This window comes from Mobula hypostoma, chromosome 7, assembly GCF_963921235.1.
Source record: "Mobula hypostoma chromosome 7, sMobHyp1.1, whole genome shotgun sequence".
Taxonomy (NCBI): Eukaryota; Metazoa; Chordata; class Chondrichthyes; order Myliobatiformes; family Myliobatidae; genus Mobula; species Mobula hypostoma.
Genome location: NC_086103.1, coordinates 141,498,853 through 141,514,161, shown reverse-complemented (window position 1 = coordinate 141,514,161; position 15,309 = coordinate 141,498,853). Strand labels below are relative to the sequence as shown.

General features: G+C 39.4%; 1 protein-coding gene across 7 annotated transcripts in view; it reads right to left on the bottom strand.

Annotated features, from left to right (window-relative positions):
* The window catches only part of zmym2 (zinc finger, MYM-type 2), a 147,457-nt gene that overhangs the window by 78,562 nt on the left and 53,586 nt on the right, over positions 1 to 15,309 (bottom strand). For all 7 annotated transcript variants that reach the window (XM_063054160.1, XM_063054166.1, XM_063054165.1 and 4 more), the window contains one exon: positions 14,306 to 14,456. In XM_063054160.1, coding sequence (XP_062910230.1) covers positions 14,306 to 14,456 — 151 coding nt within the window. The remainder of the gene's footprint in view (positions 1 to 14,305; positions 14,457 to 15,309) is intronic.

Below are 15,309 nucleotides of genomic sequence, written 5' to 3'. Positions count from 1 at the left end.
TGAAAATGAAGATTTGGAGGATGCAATAGTTGAAAGCATTTATGAACGCAGACCATTATCTACACAAGGTGTCCATGCTGATTTTATTTATTTTCAGTCAATCAAAAGAACACAGCAGCATACAACGGGTGAATTCCTCTGTTGATAACTATTAGGAACTAATACAGTTTATAGCACTGTAGTATTACTTACAGTGTTCCAAATACAAAATTTGTTACTTAGTTAAATCTTTTTAATACCTCTTTCATTATTTCCATGAAATTCCAGCTAATTGGGGCAGCCGCTTAATTGGGCCAAGATGTCCTGTTCCTAAAGTGTCCCAATGAACCAGAATCCACTGTATTGGATAATTTCGCACTATTTTGTTGAAAATACATCTTTGACCAGTTACATTGACTTAATTTTATCAAAATCATGCAATTGCGTACATTTAGAAAAACCCCTTAAAATGTAACAGCATTACTAGAAATGGAGTTATAAAGAGAGAATGGATAGGCTGGGGCTTTTTCTTAGCAGCATAGAAAGTTGAGGGGTGACTTTATGGGGGCTGATAAAATCATGAGGGCACAGATAGGGTGGATGGTCACAGTGTTTTCCTCAAGGCTGGGGAGCTAAAACTAGAAGGCTTAGATTTGGAACCAGAGGAGAACATCTTAACGGGCAGTTTAAAAACTTTTCCACACCAAGGGTGGATCAAGCTGATAAAGGAAGTAGTTTACAAGGCATTTAGACAGGTACACGAATAAGAAAGGTTTAGAGGGGTTATGGCCAAAAATCAGGCCAATGGAACAAGCTCAGCAAGGCAACTCGGTTGGCATGGATGAGTTGGGCCTAAGGATCTGTTTCCCTCCTGTGTAACTATTATTTAGTGGGTGCCATAGTAGCACAGCAGTTAGCGGGACACTGCTACAACTTGGGGCATTCTGGAGTACAATTCCAGCACCGCCTGTAAGGAGTTTGTACTGGAGCACCCAGAGGAAACTCATGCAATTCATGGAGAGAATGCACTGTTCTCCCTGTCAACCCTGTTGGTTTCCTCAGGGTGCTCTTATTTCCTCCCACAGTCCAAAGACTTATCAGTCAAGAGGTTAACTGGTCATTGTAAACTGTCCTGTGATTACGCTGGTGTTAAAATAGATGGGTTGCTGGGTGGTGCTGTAAGGACCTGTTCCGTGCCTTATCTTTAAATAAATAAATAAATTTAGCAATAATCCTTTTTTGTGCTGACATAAAATCTTAAAAGGCAAATCATATGAAGTAAAATCTTAAGAGTCAGAGTCATCGAGTCTTATGGCATAGAAACAGGCCATTGTAACCCCTCATCCATACCACCACTGGACACCCATCTGTATTAATTCCTCCCCCCTCCCCCAACCTCCTTTCAGCAGTTGGACCACAGCATTCTGTGCTAAGGCGATTCACCAGCTCTTAAATGCTGTCACAAATTCTGCTTCCACCACTCTAGTATTGCATTCAAGGTACTTGTTACTCTTTGGGTGAAAAAAGGAAACCCTCAGATCCTGTCTGTATCTCTTACCCTTAGTAATAAACTTGCATCCTCTGATTTTATAAGGCAACAAGATTCCTGCAGTGCAGCTCTCTTCTCATTGCTACCATCAAGGAGGAGGTACAAGAGCCTGAAGACACATACTCAACATTTCAGGAAATGAATAATGAACCCTTAAACACTACCTCTGTATTATTCTCCCTCCTTTTGCACTACTTATGTAATTTTTAAATTTATATATATTAACTGTAATTTATAGTTTAGTTATTATGCCGCAGAATAACAAATTTCACAACGTGTCAGTGATATTAACCCTGATTTTGACTTATCACACAGAATTATTGTGATATAATGATATTCATTTTACTAGCTCGATATTACCACTTCCTGGCACCATAGTGCTCCTACATTTTAATTGCAATCAGGCAAGTTGACAAGTTACTAATAATGCCATAAACCACAACGATTTACTCAACTGTAAGTAAATGCAAAACACAGCTGCAAATGGTAATTGTGACTTCTTATTGCCTTCAAGCAACACACATAAAGTTGCTGATGAATGCAGCAGGCCAGGTAGCATCTCTAGGAAGAGGTACAGTCGACGTTTCGGGCCGAGACCCTTTGTCAGGACTAACTGAAAGAAGAGCTAGTAAGAGATTTGAGAGGGGGAGGGGGAGATCCAAAATGAAAGGAGAAGACAGGAGGGGGAGGGATGGAGCCAAGAGCTAGACAGGTCATTGGCAAAAGGGATATGAGAGTATCATGGGACAGGAGGCCCGGGGAGAAAGAAAAGGGGGGGGGGAAGCCCAGAGGATGGGTAAGGGGTATAGTCAGAGGGACAGAGGGAGAAAAAGGAGAGAGAGAGAAAGAATGTATGTATAAAAATAAATAACGGATGGGGTGCGAGGGGGAGGTGGGGCATTAGCCTTATTGCCTTGTTCTTTGATGGGACCTGATCGGCTTTCATCATCTGTAGGCATTTCTCACTGAGATCATAAAACCAAGCACACTTTCTAAAATTACTGAAAGGATTCTATTTTTAGTATCATTTCATTGTAAAGGACACCTTAACAAATAGAAAGCAGTATCACCAATATATTGCGGTGCCATAATTTGTAAGATAAACTGTAAAAAAAAATTAGAGATGTAATAATCTTTAAGAGAATGCAGAAGCAGAAAACAATTCTTTCTTTCTTTCTTTTTCAATCTTTTTATTAATTTCAAAATACAGAAACAAAACATTGGAATAATACAAATAGTAGGAGATATATTGTTACACTTAAAAAAAGTAATTGCAAAACCAAGTAGTGTAAATTAACAAAGCTCCCAATCATGGATAATGAACCATGGATAATACAAAGCAAAAAAAAAACTGGAAAAAAAATCATGAAAAAAGAAAAAAAAAACAAAACAAAAAAAAGCAAACCCCATCCCCAAAGAAAAACAAAATTAATCAACTAAACTAAAAGACTTGGGCAAAACTAGCAACTTAAAAATGGAAAAGAAGAAAACCTTAGTGTCGACGACTCCATTCCCCTCCAACAACAGTACAGAAAGATAAAACAAGTTTGGAAATGATCAAGTTACATCAAATGAAATTGCTGAATGAATGGCCTCCAAGTTTTTTCAAACTTAATGGAAGGGTCATAAACTGCACTTCTAATTTTCTCCAAATTCAAACACACCATAGTTTGTGAAAACCAATGAAATACAGTAGGAGGATTAATCTCTTTCCAATTCAACAAAATGGACCTTCTAGCTATTAAAGTAAGAAATGCAATCATCCTTCGTGATGAAGAGGTTAAATTATTTAAGTCTATCATTGGTAGTCCAAAGATAGCAGTAATTGGATGAGGTTGTAAGTCTATATTTAGGACCGTTGAAATAATATCAAAAATATCTTTCCAATATTTCTCCAACAAGGGACATGACCAAAACATGTGGGTTAAAGAAGCTATCTCAGAATGACATCTGTCACATATTGGATTAATATAAGAGTAATAACGAGATAGTTTATCTTTGGACATATGAGCCCTGGGCACTACTTTAAACTGTATCAACACATGTTTAGCACATACAGAGGATGAATTCACCAACTGAAGAATTTTTTCCCATTTTTCAGTCGGTATATTAATCTCAAGTTCTCTTTCCCAGTCAGCTTTAATTTTATTAGAAGCATCAGGACATAGATTCATAATTATATTATATATAATTGCTACTACACTTTTCTGAGAGAGATTTAAATCTAAGATTTTTTCCAAAGTGTCCATTGGATATGGGTGTGGAAAATTAGGAGAGACAGTAATTAAAAAGTTTCTAATCTGTAGATATCTAAAAAAGTGAGATCTGGGTAAGTTATATTTATTAGAGAGTTGATCAAAAGACATAAAACAGTTATCCAAGAATAAATCGCGAAAAGCTATTATACCTTTGGTTTTCCAATCAAAGTGAGCTTGATCCATCGTGGAAGGTTGAAAAAGAAAATTTGATATAATGGGACTTGCTAGAATAAATTGATTAAACCCAAAAAATCTTCGGAATTGAAACCATATACGTAAAGTATGCTTAACTATTGGGTTGTTCATTTGTTTATATGATTTAAAAGAAGTAAAAGGAAGTAAAGTTCCTAAAACCGAACCCAAGGAAAACCCTTGTAATGAATTAGATTCAAGATTTACCCAATGAGGGTTTAAAGATGCGTCCAAATCTTCTAACCAAAATTTTAAATATCGAATATTCATTGCCCAATAATAGAATCTAAAATTCGGGAGGGCGAGCCCCCCCTCCTTTTTAGATTTCTGTAGATACCTTTTACCTAACCTAGGATTTTTATTCTGCCAAATATATGAGGAAATTTTTGAACCTACGTTATCAAAAAAAGATTTTGGGATAAAAATTGGAACCGATTGGAATATATACAAAAATTTGGGCAAAATGATCATCTTAATAGCATTAATCCGACCAATCAAAGACAAAGAGATTGGGGACCATTTGGTAAATAAAAGTTTAATCTGATCAATTAAAGGTAAAAAATTAGCTTTAAATAAATCTTTATATTTTTTCGTAATTGTTATCCCTAAATATATAAATGAATCAGTAACCAATTTAAATGGTAAATGTCCATAATTCACTCTTACTAAGATTCAATTTGTAACGAGAGAAGTTACTAAATTGAGCTAACGGATCTAGGATAGCAGGAATTGACTTCTCCGGGTTAGAGATGTATAACAACAAATCATCTGCATATAATGATAATTTATGTATTTCGTTTCCACGGGTAATACCAACAATATTTGGCGAGTCACGAATAGCAATTGCTAAAGGTTCAAGAGCAATATTAAATAGTAAAGGACTAAGAGGGCAACCTTGCCTAGTACCACGAAAAAGACGAAAAAAAGGAGATCTATAATTATTTGTACAAACCGAGGCTACCGGGGAGTAATATAACAATTTAATCCAAGATATAAATGTCAAATTAAAATTAAATTTCTCAAGAACATTAAATAAATAAGGCCATTCAACTCTGTCAAAGGCTTTCTCAGCATCTAATGATATAATACATTCTGGGGTAGTAAATGAGGGGGAAAAAAACAATTCAGTTTGAATTGGAAACATCTCCTTCACAATCTCCATCAGCACAGGTGCACCGCAAGGCTGTGTGCTTAGACCCCCCGCTTCACTTATGACTGTGAGGCAAAGCAGAGCTCCAATGCCATATATTAAATCTTGCTGATGACATTTCTGTCATTGACTGAATCAAAGGTGGTGACGAATCAGCATATAGAATGGAGACTGAAAATCTGGCTGTGTGGTGCTACAACAAGAAGCTCTCACTCAGTGTCAGGAAAACCAAACAGCTGATCACTGACATCTGGAGAAGGAAAATGGAGATCCGTGAGACAGTCCTCATCAGGGGATCAGAGATGGAGAGGGTTAGCAACTCTCAATTCCTTGGTGTTATTATTTCAGAAGACCTGTCCTGGGCACAACATGTAAGTGCAATTATGAAGGAAGAACAGTAGTGGCTCTACTTCCTTAGAAGCTTGCAAAGATTTGGCATGACATTTGAAACTTTGACAATTGTCTATGGATGTGTGGTGGAAAGTATATTGACCGGTTGCACTATGGCCTGGTATGTAAACACCAATGCCCCTGAATAAATAATCCTACAAAAAGTAGTGGTATGGCCAAGTCTATAAGGGATAAATCCCTCTGCACCACTGAGCACATCTACATGAATGCTGTCGCAGGAAAGCAACATCCATCAACAAAGACCCCCAACACCTAAGCCATGCTCTTCTCATTGCTGCAATCAGAAAGAGGGTACAGGAGCCTCAGGTCCCTCAGCACCAGGTTCAGGAACAGTTATTACCCCTCAACCATCAATGTCTTGAACCAGTGAGAATAACTTTACTCACCTCATCACCGTACTGTTCCCACAACCTATGGACTCACTTTCAGTAACTCATGTTCTCGATATTTATCGCTTGCTTATTTATCTATCTATCTATTTATTTACTTAGTACTTGTATTTCGTTGTCTTATGCACATTGGTTGCTTGTCTGTCCACTTGGGTGCAGTCTTTCATTGATTCTCTTACGTTTCTTGGATTTACTGAGTAGGGTGGCAGAAAATACTTTTAGCATTTTCTGCGCTAATTACGTCTTGATTTTTTTTCCTCTGAAGCTGTAATTCTTGTATGTCGTTGTCTGACCTGATGACTGTTTCCAACATTTTTTTTATCTTCACCAGAATTCTAGCAGTTTGTGCTTGTAAACAAAGAGGCAAAGTTAACGACAGCATGTCTGATTCCAGAAGGGTTCCGCAAAGCTCAATACACACCACCTGACTTTGTGCAATGTATATCAATGAAGTGGGACTTGAATGACAGGGACACAATGAAGACAAGAGATGCTTTAATAAAAACTATGTTGGTGGCCAACAGGAAGGAAGAAGACTGCGGATTGCAGGAAGGTATCAGCAGATTTGTTAGTAGAAAAGCAGAAAATGATATTCAGTCTGGAGAAGTATGAAATAATACAGTTGGTGGTGGCATCCGTTAGCCTCGCGAGAACATGGATCTGCGCCTGGAAAGGTTCTCCAGGGCGTAGGCCTGGGCAAGGTTGTATGGAAGACCGGCAGATGCCCATGCAGCAAGTCTTCCCTCTCCATGACACCGATGTTGTCCGAGGGAAGGCAAGGGCCGATACAGCTTGGCACCAGTGTCGTCGCAGGAGTTGCCAGAACGAGGTTGAAGGCAATGTCAGACTGCCTTAGGGACACCAGCTCCGGATTCATCCTCAGGGTTTACTACCGAAGCCTTTCCCATGAGTGGGTGTGGCCGCAAGGCAGCGGAGGTTTGAAATCAGAGTTTTCCCTCTCTTAGATGGACTGCCTTCCCAGGCTGACGAGCTCCATCTACCTGATAATACAGTACGAAAGGGAATTTTTCTGAAGTGTTGGTGTTCAGAGGAACCTAAATATCCTTGTACATAAATTGCTGATGGTATGTTGGCTTGCATTGCTAGAGAATCCAAGTACAAAAACAGAGATATTTTTGCGCTAATTATTCAGGGCCCTGGTCAGCCTGCAGCTGGAATACCGTGTGCAATTCTGATCTCTCTACCTTATACAGAAAAGAGAGAATGCACCAAAAGTTAACCAGATTGATTCCCATACTGGTGAATTTGCAGCATAAAAAGAGATGGGGCAGACTGGACTTGGGTTTAGAAGAATAAAAGGTGAACTCATTGAAAAATACAAAATTCCCAAGGGCCTTTACAGGGTATTTCCCTTTACAATATCATGTGATACTTATTATTCAGTGATCCAACTCAGCTAAAGTATTTAACCACAATTGGATGGACTAAATAGCCAGATGAAGAACAAGATGATAGTTTTTCCTGAGTCTCTAGCTCAGCCTAGCTCTCCTGGTTTTGTGTGTGGATAGGATTAAAGATCAACTTTATTTGCCATATACAGTTACATATATAAAATAAAGTTAAAAGTTAAAGTAATACGTGGAATAAAATGTGCATAAAAACATAAATATATGGCACCAGCATGTATTTACAATATGAACATCATTATAAAAGGTAGTTTAAAATGAGCGGTGGGGGGGGGGCCTAACTAGAATGGGTGATCAAATTAACTGCCTGGGGGAAGGAACTTTTAAGATGGTATGAAGTTTTTGTTTTAAGGACTGGAAGAAGAGAAGCAGATTTGGCAAACTGCTAATTTTAATGTTTGGGCAAATTACCTGTGACGTAGCAGAACAACTAAAGGTGGCAAAAGCTGTCTTGGATTTAAATTTATCACAAATAATAAAACAACCCAACTCATTTCTCCATTGGAAACCCAGATTGAGGTGACTAAGAAACAGCTGAGAAACATTACTGCAAGTTTACCTGTGAATTACCACTGAAACAAAGGTAGTTAAGTCATTGTGGGCAAAGATTGGTCATGTGATCCTTTATATATTGAATGCCGGATAGGTGATGAGATCAGTCTGTAAAGCTTAACAGTCCTGAAGAATGCCCAAATTCATATACAGCTGCAACTGCAACCTGCTGTTCAGTGGTACATGGAAATCAGGCCAGATGAACTGGGCCTTCATCTGTTAAGCTTTCATCATCAGGTCCATGAAGGGCCAGGGAAAAAAAAAGTTTTCACAAGAATCAAAATAGTGGATGGAAATTTTATCAAGTTGTTGTTCTCTAGCTAGTTGTCAAAATGTGCAAAATTAACAACCAGCTCAGGATTCTTGGATGTTAAAGGAATTAAGGGAGATGGATTTAGTGTAGGAGTGCACAGCTGAGGTAAAATGTTAGGTATGATCTTATAAATGTTTCTAAAATACTGGATAGGAGCACAGCTGTCCCCTGCTTTTCGAACGTTTGCTTTACGAAACCTCACTGTTATGAAAGACCCACATTAGTACCCTATTTTCGCTTTCAGAAGGTGTTTTCACTGTTACGAAGAAAGGCAGTGCGCGATAAAAAATCAGCGCACGTTCCGAGCAGCCGCTCTCCCTGGATTCCGAACGGCATTGCTTTAACATGTTGCATTGAGTAGCCGTTAGCAAGATGAGTTCTATGGTGTCGGAAAAGCCTGAAAGAGTAAGGGTGTTACATTTAGCATAAAACTAGACATAATTAAGCGTTTCGATCGTGGTGAACGAAGCAAGGACAAAGTGAGTTTGGCTTGTGGAAGCTGACGAAGATGATGTTGAAGAGGTTTTGGCATCCCATGACCAAGAACTGATAGATGAAGAGCTGATGCAATTGGAAGAGGAAAGGATAACAATCAAAACCGAATGCAGAAAGTGAAGCAACTGCGTGAGATTTTCACTGCAATGATAAAGTAGGACTTTAATTTTGAAAGGGTATGTAGGTTTAGGGGATATTTGCAGGATGGTTTGAGTCCTTACAAAAAAACTGTGATAGAAAAATGCGCGAGGCTCAGCAGTCAAGCAAGCCTTCCACATCAGCCACAGCAGACGACGAACCTCGATCTTCGACATCGAGGCGGGCAGTCATAGGAGAGGATGAGCTGCCTGCCCTGATTGACGATGAGATGACACCCCCGTGTCACACCACCCCAACACTCGGGCCCCGGACAAATACTGTACTGATTCGCAGAGAATGCAGCAGTAGCCGGGAGGCACACAGCACATCTTTAAGAAAAAAGCCGAAATAAACAAGCTAATTAATTAGGTGCCGCCGACAGGTAATTGTCAGCCCAGATCAGTGCCTAGTTCCGACTGCATCGCCTCTGATCTGGGCCGACAATTACGTGTCGGCGGCACCTAATTAATTAGCATGTTTATTTCGGCTTTTTTCTTGAAAATATGCTGTGTGCCTCCCGGCTACTGCTGCGTTCTTCGCAGCAATGTATCCGGTCGGCGGCCTGGAGGGTGGGGGCCACTGCACCACACAACCTGCGACGACTCAGCCTAACACACCATCATCAGTTTGCTTGGCAAGCTGTCTTCCCAATTCCGGTAAGTGATACTACACTGTACATACATTATTTCTACTTTATATAGGCTGTGTATTTTTATGTGTTATTTGGTAGAGTTGGCAGCTTCATAGTTTAAAGGTTACTGGAGCGCGCGTTTATGCCAACAGCGCTTGCGTGAGATTTTCGCTACGGAGATCTGTGCAGGAAATCGTTGTAGAGAAGTATTTCTACTTCATATAGGCTGTGTATTTATCATATCATTCCTGCTTTTACTATATGTTACTGTTATTTTAGGTTTTATGTGTTATTTATCATGATATGGTAGGTTATTTTTGGGTCTGTGAATGCTCACAAAATTTTCCCAAATAAATAAATGGTAATTGCTTCTTTGCTTCACGACATTTCGGCTTACGAACCGTTTCATAGGAACGTTCTACCTTCGGATGGCGGGGGAAACCTGTATAGAGATCAATCTTTGTTATCATACTTTGAGGAGGACGTGAAAGACTCAAAGATTGGTAAAAGTTATTAGAATGATTCCAAGGCCTAGGGAGTTCAGTACAAGGTTAGACTGGAGATGGAGTTATTCTCCTTGGAGCAAAGGTTGAGAGGGGATTTAATAGAAATACAAGGTTAGAATAGGTTTGGATAGGATAAAGAAAGAGAGGTCATTCCCTTTAGCTGATGGCTCAAGAAGAGACAGCATAGATTCAAAGTGACGGCAAAAATCACATTAAAAATATAAGAAGAATCATTTACATGGAGAGAGTGGTCACGATAAGACAGGGTGGTACAAAGAGAGTCTATTAGGATTTTCAAATGGGATTGCCAGGCACTTCAAGAGATACTTTGCTAGCCTAAATAAAAAGAACCGAGAAAAGGAAATAAATAGATTGCTTAACAAGTTGCCGGTATAAATTTACCAAGCTGTAATGACTATGATCCTAAATGAGGTTCAGAAACACTATGGTCATTGTGGATATACTTTAATTCTGAAAAAAAGAAATATGATCAGAAGATGCAATCTAATTGTTTTTATTTTTAACCTTAGCTGTCATACAATACATATTTTCTGAAGACTTACATTTCTCAAGTTATCTACATAGTAAATCTTGGTTTGGAAGTGCTGGTATTCTGCCAGTAGAGTGGAAGTCAGTCTCAGACAAGTTAACCTGCTATATTATGCTTCATCATTGAACTCCACATAGACCCCAAAGAAGGAGTGCTGCAGTGAAGTCCAGTCTGGCTGCGACTCCTAATGTTACACCTGGAATGAGCCTCCCTAATTCTACACTATCACATCTTGGACAGAATTGGAGACCACATTCATTTCAATCGGACTCTCAGCCTGCAGGTTAAAATACTGCTAAACGCCTGCTGTGTTCACCAGCAACTTTGATGTGTGTTGCTTGAATTTCCAGCATCTGCAGAATTCCTCATGTTTGCGAGGTTAAAATACTTTATTTGTTAACAGATTTTATTTTACTTATTTTAATTATTTAAAAATATTAAGTTTTTTTTGTTAAACATTTTTAACAAAATAGAATCAGAGGTCATGGGTGAACCATGAGATCCAAAATCTGCTGAGAGCTAGAACAAAGGCATTCAAATCTGATGACCGAGAAAGTTGCAAGAGACCCAGGTATGATCTCCAGAAAGCCATCTGCGAAGTGGAAATTCTGGACAAACTTCAATCAACGAAGAATGCTTGATAGTTGTGGCAGGGCTTCGCATCTAAATGAGTTCAATGTCTTCCATGCTCGCACTGACTATCAAAACACATGAACTCCCTTGTTCCCCGATGATCCTGTGATTTGTTTCTGAAGCCGACGTGTGAGCTGCCTCCAGGAGGATGAACCCATGAAAAGCATACGGCCCAGATGGGGTACCTGACTGCATACTAAAGACCTATGCCAATCAACTGGCTGGTGTGTTCACTGATACCTTTAGCCTCTCGCTTCAAGCAGGCTTCAATTATACTGCTGCTCAAGAAGAGCATGGTGACCTGCCTCAATGAGTATCACCCAGTAACACTTACATCCACTGGGATGAAGTGTTTTGAGAGGTTGGTGATGAAATATATCAACTCCTATGAGAGATACAACTTAGATCTGCTCCAATTTGTCTACTGGAGCAACAGGTCCACAGCAGATGCCATTTCATTGGCTCTCCACTCAACCTGGAACATCTGGACAGCAACCAGTGGGGATAACTTCACTTGTCCCATCAGGATGCTCTTTATTGACTACAGCTCAGCATTCAATACCATTATCCTCTCAAACTAATTAATAAGCTCCAGGACCTTGGCCTCAGTGCCTCTGTGTGTAATTGGATTGTTGATTTCCTCACTTCTATCCCCAGTCAGTTCAGACTGGCAACAATATCTCCTCCATGATCTCCATCAGCACAGGTGCACCACAAGGCTGTGTACTTAGCCCACTTCTCTACTTGCTTTACACTTATGACTGTGTGGCTAAGCACAGCTCCAGTGCCACATTCAAGTTTGCCAACGTCACCACTGTTGTAGGCCGAATCAAAGGTAGTGACGAATCAACATATAGGAGGGAAAATGAAAATCTGGCTGAGTGGTGTCATACTGATAATCTCTCACTCAATGTCAGCAAGACCAAGGAGCTGTTTACTGATGTAGGAGAAGGAAACCAGAGGTTCATGAACCAGTCGTCATCTTTAGGAGTTTGTAGAGATTCAGCATGACACCTAAAACTCTGACAAACTTCTACAGAGAGTATATTGACTGGTTGCATCACAGCCTAATATGGAAACACTAGGCTATGGAAACAGTGTGGAAACACCAATGCCCTTGAACGAAAAATCCTACAAAAAGTAGTGGATACGGTCCTGTCCATCATGTGTAAAGCCCTCCCAACCATTCCTATATGAAATGCAGGAAAGCAGCATCCATCATCAGGGACCCCCACCACCTAGGACAGGGGTCCCCAACCTTTTTTGCACCGCGGACTGGTATAATATTGACAATATTCTTGCGGACCGGCCAGCTGGAAGGCGGGGTGTTCAAGTAGGGCTAAACTCACCTCAACATGTCTTTTACAGTTAGGGTTGCCAACTTTCTCACTCCCAAATAAGGGACAAAAGTAGCAGTCAAATACAGGACAGTGTTTACCCCAAGAAAGACTACCATGACCATGAAGCCTTGCATGGGCACCTGCGTGCGCATGCGCCGATTTTTTCCCACAAATCGGTTTTGACTTAATCTTTCTGATTACACTGTACATACATTATTTCTACTTTATATAGGCTGTGTATTTATCATATCATTCCCGCTTTTACGATATGTTAGTGTTATTTTAGGTTTTATGTGTTATTTGGAATGATTTGGTAGGTTATTTTTTGGGTCTGGGAACGCTCAAAAATTTTTCCAAAATAAATTAATGGTAGTTGCTTCTTCGTTTTATGCTATTTTGGCACAAAAAGTTCCATAGGAACGCTCTACCTTAGCGGGAGAAATACGGGACAAGGGCGGTCCCGTATGGGACAAACCAATTTCGCTCAATATACGGGATGTCCCGGCAATATGGGACAGTTGGCAATCCTGTGTTCAGGTTCAACAGCACGTGACAGGGAATGAGGAAAGGTGCAGCTGACTCATATCGTTTCCTCGCGGCCCAGTAGCACATGCTTTGCAGCCCGGTACCGGTCCGCGGGCCGGTGGTTGGGGACCGTTGACCTAGGACATGCTCTCTTCTCATTGCTGCCATCAGGAAGAAAGTACAGGAGCCTCAGGACTTGCACCACCAGCTTCAATAGCAGTTACAACCCTTCAACCATTAGGATCTTGAACCAGTGGGGATACCTTCACTTGTCTCATCATTGAAATGTTTCCACATCTAATGGACTCACTTTCAAGGACTTTTCATCTCATGTTCCTGATAGTTATTGCTTATTTATTATTATTGTTTCTTCATTTTGCACATACAGTTTGTTGGTTTGTACTCTGGTTGATTGTCCTTGTTGGGCGGTCTTTCACTGCTTCTGTTATAATTATTACTCTAGATTTGTTGAGAATGACCACCAGAAAATTACTCTCAGGGTTTTATATGGTGACACATATGTACTTTGATAATAAAATTTACTTTGAACTTTGTTTTTAAAATGGTTTATGTGACATTTTAAAATCTGATCAAATCACTCACAACTTTGACACAAGACAAACCATCTCCTAACTTTGTTCCTCTGTCAAACGTTGTCAGGCATTCTGGTGATGAGACTTCAGCATTATGCTGCCTGACTTGAAGACACAGAGGGCCAGCAAGCTGGACCCACTATATCTTGATGGTAAACAAGGGTGAATGGCTGGGTTTGGGAAGATTCAGCTCACTATTCTTTGCGATTATGGTCTTGTGGGTCTCTTCAGTAACATAGTAAATGGAGTGTACTTGATTATTACAAATAATCTTTCAAAACATTTTTCCAGAACACTTGATATTAAATCATTGCTAATGAGGAACTATAAGAAAAAGATTTTTTTTATAATTTTCTAGAATTTAGTGGCAGTATAAATGAACACACAATCTTTTCATTCCCCTAAATTGTGAGCATCACCAGAAATAACATACTCAAAATATTGTATCATTATTTACACTTAAAAATTTGAGACACAGAAGGAACTTATTATATATCAAGTTTCTAAGTTTTATCTTTTCCGTGTCGTTGAGTTTAAAAGAAAAATGTATTTCACAAAATTGTCTCCAATTTAAACTCCAAAAAGAAATAAAGATGCTCTACTATCTTAATAATGTGAAAATGTTACATGATAATGCATATAATATGAAAGTGATGAGAAAATTTTAATTTTACCTGTTGGTTTTGGGCATCTTGATTTATGCATGGACATGCATGCAACTGAACAGTATGCTTCAATATTCCCACCAGATTCCACACTCTGAGTCATATCAAAGCTTCTACATGGAGTTCTGCATGCTGTGCAGGGAATTATTTTGCTGTTTTTCTAGAATCAAGATCAAAATGGTTAGTTCATCTGGCACAGTAAAGTCTTCAAACCACACCCCCCTCCCCACCATAAAATGTTCATTTTTTAATCTCAGTATTAACATTCTATTTGTACTATTTAGACCAAAATTACACAAAAACATTTAGAGAACAATTTAGAATAGACATGAAAACAGGAAAAATTAGATGTCAAATGTCTAACACTCAAGTAAGTATTTCTAGGCATAGGAATGAAGATATAGTGTAACAAAAATATCAATACTTTGAAGGCTCAATATGGTGGTTGAGGGACTCAATAATGGTTGTCCTGATCTACAAAAGCCAGGAAGCTCAAGAATTTTGCAGGAGAATCTAGCAGAAGAATCTGGAATTAGGAGTCACTGTTTGAAAGTAAGAGGTAGTCCATTTAAGACAGAGATGAAGTAATTTGTTTTCCTCTTGAGTTTTGTGTCTTTGGAAATCTCCTTCAATGGATGGCAAAATGCACAGTGCGACGAATCACTGCCCTGTGGTGCCAGTGACTCAGGTTCAATCCTATCCCCTACTCTGTTTGGGGTTTGCATGCCCCTCCTGTAAATAGCCCCTAGTGTGTAGATGTGCAGTAGAATCTAGAGGATGTTGATGGGCATATGGGGAGGATAAAAAAAAAGATTTAATTTAGGATTAGTGTAAGTAGAAAGGTGATTGTCAGAGTGGACTTTATGACCAAAGAGCCTGTTTCCATGCTGTATTTCACCATGATGCTATGTCAGTAGTCACAGCATCTTTGAATATATTTAAGACAGAGGTAGCTGGACTCCGTAAGTGAGGAAGTGGAAGGTTTATCGGGTGTGAGTGTGGTGTTGTGGTCA